Source organism: Mucor mucedo (genome assembly GCF_025094135.1).
Source record: "Mucor mucedo strain NRRL 3635 chromosome Unknown EV154scaffold_199, whole genome shotgun sequence".
Classification (NCBI taxonomy): domain Eukaryota; kingdom Fungi; phylum Mucoromycota; class Mucoromycetes; order Mucorales; family Mucoraceae; genus Mucor; species Mucor mucedo.
Window position 1 is genome coordinate 30,733 of NW_026252483.1, and position 7,973 is coordinate 38,705.

At 34.9% G+C, this 7,973-nt stretch overlaps 3 protein-coding genes across 3 annotated transcripts; 2 read left to right on the top strand and 1 right to left on the bottom strand.

Moving 5' to 3' along the window:
• Window positions 1-2,653: 2,653 nt before the first annotated feature.
• On the top strand, window positions 2,654-4,980 carry EV154DRAFT_607559 (uncharacterized protein; the record flags this gene model as incomplete). The annotated part of the gene is made up of 6 exons (XM_051607619.1): window positions 2,654-2,825; window positions 2,893-3,002; window positions 3,058-3,289; window positions 3,452-3,515; window positions 3,585-3,619; window positions 4,355-4,980. 6 exons carry the CDS (start codon window positions 2,654-2,656, stop codon window positions 4,636-4,638), a joined length of 897 nt encoding a protein of 298 aa, XP_051451180.1. The 3' UTR covers window positions 4,639-4,980.
• A 469-nt stretch (window positions 4,981-5,449) lies between these two features.
• On the top strand, window positions 5,450-5,779 carry EV154DRAFT_487729 (uncharacterized protein; the record flags this gene model as incomplete). Its single annotated transcript, XM_051599004.1, has 1 exon — window positions 5,450-5,779. The coding sequence occupies one exon, from the start codon at window positions 5,450-5,452 to the stop codon at window positions 5,777-5,779; it is 330 nt and encodes a 109-aa protein (XP_051451181.1).
• A 506-nt stretch (window positions 5,780-6,285) lies between these two features.
• EV154DRAFT_529817 (uncharacterized protein) lies at window positions 6,286-6,617 on the bottom strand (the record flags this gene model as incomplete). Its single annotated transcript, XM_051603709.1, has 2 exons — window positions 6,286-6,342; window positions 6,477-6,617. Coding segments are annotated over 2 exons (198 nt in total), but the record flags the coding sequence as incomplete, so codon positions are not given.
• Window positions 6,618-7,973: the final 1,356 nt, after the last annotated feature.

A 7,973-nucleotide genomic window follows, 5' to 3' on the forward strand; every position in this document is an offset into this window, starting at 1 on the left:
GATCATGCAGAGTAACACCTCAAGGGACCTTGCTACTTGATAAGGTATGGAACGTGATTCAAGTAACGCTGAACCGGACGAACAAGCTCCGAGAGATGATCTTTAAATTGACTTGCTCCAGAAAATAGGTGTGCCAATTCCCAAAGAAGCTGTCAAAGGTAATATATTTCTGTTAAATAACTGAATTCCCCTTACTTTAGTATGCAAACTTACCCCTCCATTTCACTGATTAGATCTGGTGTAAGATCCCACTGCAGTGCAAGAGCGCAACCTTTGAGCAATCCCAGCACGTTGTTTTTGGCAGACATGTTAGGCAGGCAGGGCACAACCAATGTGGGAACAATGTACAAAAGGAAGTCCAACCATTCCACCGCACGTGTATCATCAATCGTTTCAAAAACCTTGTCGAAACTACCCTGGAAAGAAGCAGGGACATGCTTTCTCGATGAAGTGATACAATCCTCAATAATATCCAAATTGTTTCTTAAGATGTAGAAAGGATAGTTGGCGATTGAGACGGTTTTATCTCGCTTTGTATAGTATTATTTTGGATCTTTGGAAATGTTTACTGTGATCAGATCGTATAAATGTTTGCCGATACCTCTGGTCAAAAGATGGAGCTCGTCCAACGCCAAAAATGAGGAGCCAGAAAATGTCGATAGCTCATTTAAAACACTAGGTTGGTAAATGATTTTTATCTATAGTAGGTACACTTTAATGGTCTCGAGAAAACAAAAGATCAAGTTTTTATACTTACAGGATTTCCAGTCATGTAGTTTTACCGTGGTCACAATGGGGCAGAACTATGGTCAAAAAATTTTCCATGCGACTTATTTTCTGGAATTCTCTTTTCCGATTCCCAAAAATGACAACCGAATGAACTGGTATGAGAACCGATGTGAGCCATATCCACCACAACTGGAATATGACCAAAAGCCAGCAACAAATAAACTTTGGAGCGACAGATTTCTATATCACCACGTTTAAGAACAGGCCCATGGGTTTCCAAATCGATTAACTCGGCGATGATGGGCCCCAAGAATGAATCCAGATGTGTAGGTTTTTTAGGACCAGGTAAAATTGCTAGCTGTAACATATGCTCGTTTGTGTATCTAATGTCTAGTGTTTAGAGAGCTGTAACTTTTAAGACCAGTATAAGTTGTGACCTGATGGAAGGATCCAGATTGAATATCACAACGTGGATGATTGTAAAAGAATTTTATCCCTTCTTTTGGTTTGCAAACCTATCCGTTTAAATACCAATGGCGATATCGTCAGGATTAGAGAACAATCCCTTTCTTACCAGAACTTTGTACATTTGCCCATCGAAAATATCACTCATTTGCATTTTACTTGATTCCCTGTTGGCTCTATATTTAGAAGGTATCTAGTGTGAGGATCAGTCAACATATTCGAAAGAAAATCGCCGATAGGCATCAATTTCATACTGGCGTAGGGGATCTTGATCAATTCAGGGCTAGTCATATATCGCTTTTTGTGACATTCCATACATTGGTCCTCTTCATCATCCAACCCATACAATCTACAGCCGTTGGGACAGACATCATAATCGTGGCCATGAACACTGGATTTAGCTTTGACTAAAACATCAACAACCTCACAATAGCTAATTTTGGCTCCGGGTTCTGAATGAATTACCAATGTGATGTTAGAAAATTTAGTATATCAAGATCATACGTTTATTTTTATTACCCATCATTATCTCATCGTGGTCCCGAATAACCGTATTAACATATCTTACAATGTCCCTGTAAGCAGCTCTGGCTATCATGTGCCGCAGCATCAATTGGGAAAGATGGATGCTCATTAATGCAGCTTTTGTGAATTTGTTGGAGCCGATTATACTGACTTGATAAACGTGAACCCTGCCTTCATTTTCTTCAAAGCTGCATCCGCAATTATAATTAATTTGATCATCAACATCCATGCCAACGGGGGTAGAGACTAACATTACCTTGTAAGTTATTTTTAAAATAAGGAGATAAGGTAGTTATTTTTACCGTAATCACTGACATCTCCATTATCAGCAGAATCGTAATTGCTTTCTTGCATATCGGTATCTTCAGATGTTGTTGTTCGTATATGAACTCTCTTATGGTTTTCGAGTTGACCGTAACTGTCAAAGATCATCGAACAGCTGTCACATTCAAAAGCTTCACGGGGAAGTCTATCTCTTTGTCTGTTGGCATTTGACGAAGAAGAGGGCGGGAATGACATTTGAAAACTTTGATATTTGTGGAAGTGTGATTTATATTTGGAAAATGTAAGCGGTGTAAGTAATGTCTATATGTAAGGTGCTTTTTATATACTCAGTAACTTAAGTTTAAAATCGCCTTTTTAATTTTTTCCCTTTCATAGTGACATACGTTAATGATGAAAGTTTCCTGGAAGATGTCGACAGCTACGATATATTAATAGCTATGGTCTTTGACCTTAAGTACTATTTTCGTCGACTTTTTTCCCGTCATTTGAAATTTAAAACGCCATGACATGACATGCCGTCGAAAAAAAAAAAAAAAAAAAAAAAAAACAGAAAATGACATAATTTAGATAAGCAGACAAGACTCGAAGTAACTAAAGGTGGGATAAATATATTACATGTACTAGCATATCTTAAAACAAACATTTCCAAATGTCTGACATGAATATTTTAGTCACCAATTCTGTTCGCAAAATTGAACTTGACGTTACCGACATCAAACAAATGCTAGCTGCGCTGTCTGATCAGTTCAAAAATCAATTTTCACTAAACATCACCGATCAAGATGTAAATATGATACAAAAAAGTATCGTCAAACAAAGTGGTAAAGCATATCCTTCCCAGATTCTGATAATCGTGACTGAATCAGTTTTTTTTGTATATTTTTTTAGCTCTTGATCGAATCACCGAGTCGGTAAAAAGATCCCAAGTGATTGAATATCCTGATCAGCTTGGTGAACGAACGATTGACACAAATTCTGAAGAGTTTGAAGGAAAGAAGGTCTCGGATAGACTTAATGTACTGCTGCAACTTTTATACACAAAAGACTGGCAAGGATGTTCCCGATGAGCAACAAAAGCCACCTCTAGTCCCAATTTCACAACGTGATTTGGAAATCAAACGAGTCCAGTTGAAGTCACTGGCACGTAGATTGAAGCATGATTTGACTGACCTGGAACACCCTGACGTGTTACAAAACTGGAAGGATATCCCGGCAACTGATATAAAATTTTACATGTTGCACCTGGCAAAGCTTGCGAATGACAAAGGATTCAACATATACCAGTGTAAAAGAATGTGGTATGCCAAAAGCTTGTTAAGGGGGAGCTTTAAAAGTGACAACCAAACAAACAGAAGAAGGTAAAAGTAAAAAAAAATTTAGCGGTTTATTTCTTCAATATCGTTAAAAGGTAAAAAAATGTAGAGTCAATAAGATCTTGATGTTTCAGACTCTATCAATGACGCTTTCAAAGATATGGGTCGCGATGAGTCCCCCATCCTAGCAGAAGTGCTGTAAATTATTTTTTTGTTTTTCATGCATGATATATGTATAATCATATGCGATAATTATTTTTTATACAGTTCCCCTCCACCAGAGGTAGCGAATGAATCTTCACGTAAAAAGAACCAGAAGAAGATAATAGTGGTATCTGGTCGACATGATTGGCCCATTCGGCTTTTTTAGCTTCTTTACTAGTGTGTATTTTAGGGTTTTTTGACTTACAATTTTTTCTCTCTTTCTTTTACTTCTATTTATCTTTTAAAATAAATAGCATTCAAATAATGATGGTAAAGCTATATAGCCCCTTTAAAATAACGGAAAGTCTAAAGAAATATGTTGGAATTGGGTATGTTTGTAATGACTGAAGCAATAACATGTAATCTGTATAATAATGTAAGGGCACTCACAAGCAACAAAATTATTTTTTTAAAGACCCCGATTTAAGACTTTATTATTTTTTTTTTTTTTTTTTTTTGTGAAAGATTACAATTTTGCCAAATAGATGAATAAAAAATTAAATAAATATATATAGACGTTTAGCAATAACCTCAAATTTTTTTCAGTGCCAAAATCTTTGAAATATCCCAATAAAGAATTAAAATCCAACAAGCCCATAATCCTTCTATCAGATGAAAAATCAGCCAGGTTGGACTACTGAACTCACAAATGTTTTTGTTTTTGTTTATTTGATAAAAGAGTTGTGTTTGTGATTCCCTTAATTTTTCTGTACCAATTCTTAACTATCCAATTTTATTTAAAAAAATGCCTTTCCAAAAGTACACTACCATTAACTTCGTCATATGTGATTCAGAAAGCACCAACGTTTTGATCGAGTAGGTTTCCGATTAAGTTCATAACGTGGGTGTTATTCGCTCACCTCAAGCAAAGCTGAACTTGAACAAGGCAACGGAAGATGCTTTTAATGCCAGTGACGCTATCAACGTTAGAAGGGACTTTGCATCGATGAATAACAAGTGGATTAGCCTCTGTGATACGTTCAGAACCAGACGAGACGCTGCTAATTCTACTGGTAGTGCACCTCTTCAAAACTGGGAGTTTCACGATCTGATGGAACAGGCAACATCGAGAATGCAATTAAACTGTAGTGGAGACTTTGTTGTCGGTAAAGTGTAGAAATGTCTGATTCCATAATCATATTCATATCATCATTAAGTCCAAAAAAATTTATTTCGATTCAACAATTACAGTAACAATTTGAGATAGGTTCATTTTGTTTTCTCTAGAAATAAAAAGTATATCGAAACAATAGAGTCCTTGAAAAATAATAACACATAGGTTAGCATTTTGAGTGAAGTTTATATTTTAATCACTCAAAAAGGGTCATTAAAAAGCAACGTCATGGATTTTGAAAAAAGCTATCTTTTCGAAGTCTGAAGTAACCTTTTACAAAAAATAAAAATAATAAAGTCCTTAATAAGGATCTTTAAAAAAATAATTTTGTTGCTTGTGAGGGCCCTAAAGGGGTTTTTTTCTAGTCTATTTTTGTTATTTTGATCAACTGGGTACATCTGTATAATATAACCATTTTCCATAGATAATGATCGTTATAAATAAACGGTTCAACCTTTAGAGGTAAATAGCCTTTTTAAAGAACCCGATTTAGGACTTTATTATTATTTTTTTTTTTATTTTTTTTTGTGAAAGGTTACAATTTTGCCAAATAGATGAATAAAAAATTAAATGGATATATATAGGCGATTAACAATAACATCGAATTTTCTCCAGTGCCAAAATTTTCGAAATATCCCAATAAAGGATTAAAATCCAACGACCCCAGAATCCTTCTATCAGATGAAAAATCAGCCAAATTGGGCTACTGAACTCACCAATGTTTTTGTTTTTTTTTTTTTGATAAAAGAGTTGTGTTTGTGATCCTCTTCATTTTTCTTTACCAATTCTTAACTATCCAATGTTATTTAACCAAATGCCTTTCCAAAAGTACACTACCATCGTCATATGGGATTCAGCAAGCACCAACGTTTTGATCGAGTTTTTTTCCGATTACGTTGTAAACGTGGGTGTTATTCGCTCACCTCAAGCAAAGCTGAATTTGAACAAGGCAACGGAAGATGCTTTTAATGCCAGTGACGCTATCAACGGTAGAAGGGACTTTGCAGCGATGAATAACAAGTGGATTCGCCTCTGTGATACGTTCAGAACCAGACGAGACGATGCTAATTCTACTGGTAGTGCACCTCTTCAACACTGGGAGTTTCACGATCTGATGGAACAGGCAACATCGAGAATGCAATAAAACTGTAGTGGAGACTTTGTTGTCGGTAAAGTGTAGAAATGTCTGATTCCATAATCATATTCATATCATCATCAAGTCCAAATAAAATTTATTGCGATTCAGCAACTACTGTAATAATTTGAGATAGGTTCATTTTGTTTTCTCTAGAAATAAAAAGTATATCGAAACAATAGAGTCCTTGAAAAATAATAACAGATAGGTTAGCATTTTGAGTGAACTTTATATTTTAATCGTTCAAAAAGGGTCATTAAAAAGCAACGTCATGGATTTTGGAAAAAGCTTTCTTTTGGAAGTCTGAAGTAACCTTTCACAAAAAAAAAAAAAAAAAATAATAATAATAAAGTCCTTAATCGGGATCTTTAAAAAAATAATTTTGTTGCTTGTGAGGGCCCTTATTCATGTTTATATCATACTACTTACATATAGACTATTAATTCTGTGTAACTTTCACTCAAACGACGACATTTTAGGAACACCACCGGTCAAATAATCATCGACATCAGAAATTAAGGCTGGTAATAAAATGTAGAATTAATTACAATATTACTATTTTCTAGCAATACCTTTATAGAGTATATAGAGATTCAAAGGTAAGCTAAAGTAACACCCAAGCATTATAATGGTATATCTTATTGCCATGTATACAACCACAAACCTAAATAAAAAGATTAAAGTTATATCAAACCTTCCTATACACCACTGAAATGTAAATAAACAATACAATAAAACGTGCTTTACTGCCAATAATAACAATGAATAAGAAAATGTGAGTCTGCCAAATATAAAAGAATGGGTCTAAAAAAAAGGTTAAGGGTTTGTCCGTTTTAAAAAAATGGCAACTTTGAACGTTTTTTTATTATAAAATATCATAACTCCCACTTTTACAAGCCAGGAAATGGAAGGTGTGAGTGATTTGTCTTCAACAAACTAAATTAGATGCCATTTTTTAAAACCATAAAACAGCAGCTGTGAACCTCTTGGCTTCATTCAACTGTTAAAGGTGCCATTTTTGCCAGCCAAAAATATGGCCACTGTGCCTCTTTTGTTATTATAGAATATCATGTCTGCCATTTTTGCACGCCGAAAAAATGGCAGTTTTGTGAAGTAAATGGCAAATAGTTGCCATTATTTCCGCCATAATGTAAACTGATGGCAAAACCGAAAAAAGCGTCTTCTAATAATGTGCTGCGCGATGTATGTCATAACATTACGAATAATTTTCTTTATCACCTAGGTATTGAAACAGTTCATTGTCTTCTTTTCCAAATTAGGCTCGACAGACTTCGCTTATTTCAAAATATATTATCCTTTTCATAGGCCAAATTAATTAGATTTGAAGCAAGTAAGCCACAGTAAATTGTTTAAAAGTTATTTAATTAAACTCTCTTGAAAAGTGGAGGAGACACTATTTATGGCAGATAACGCTCCAATTAAAACACGACGTAATCATCCAATAACCCCAGTCATAAGATTATCTTATGAGGCTTTGTCACGGTATAGATAGAACCAAGGTTAACGATCCTCTTGACAACCTTTCGAATTCGTCTTTTTCAGGTGTAATTGTTGGCACTAACATTATAGACTTTATTGGTTTAATATTCTATAATGCCTTCTTCTTGTATCTGATTAACATTTTCGGGGTAGTTGTTTTTCTTGCTTTTGATTATATGGTCCTTATAGTTGTACTCAAATTGGCAACTAACCAGCTTAAGTAGATTAACTAATATTTGTGATCGTGTCAGACTTCATGTTAGGCAATGCCATCCTGGTTCTAATTTTCACATCGACATTCATTTCACCTAATGAATCAAAGAAAAAAAAAAGCAAAGTGTAGTTTAATACGTGAAATCGTTCGAAAGCTTTTTTCGGACGTACCTTCAGAATGTGGGAAAGATCATTGAGAAGCTCTGAATTTTTGGTTACGCGTATAAGGAATTGTTTTTTACAGCATGCGTCAGTTTTTTAACTTTGGCTCATCTGCATTCATAGGTTCGGCAAAAGATTGTCATATGAGGAGTCTCCTAAACTATTTAAAAGCGACAGAGATGAGGACAAAAAAAATAAAAAAAAAATAAAAAAGAAAAAAAAATTACAGCAACCAGTATTCCTAAGTGGTCCCCCACCATAGTACTGACTGGCCCAGATATTGCTTAACTGCGGAGATCAGACGGGATCCGGTGTATCCAATATTGTA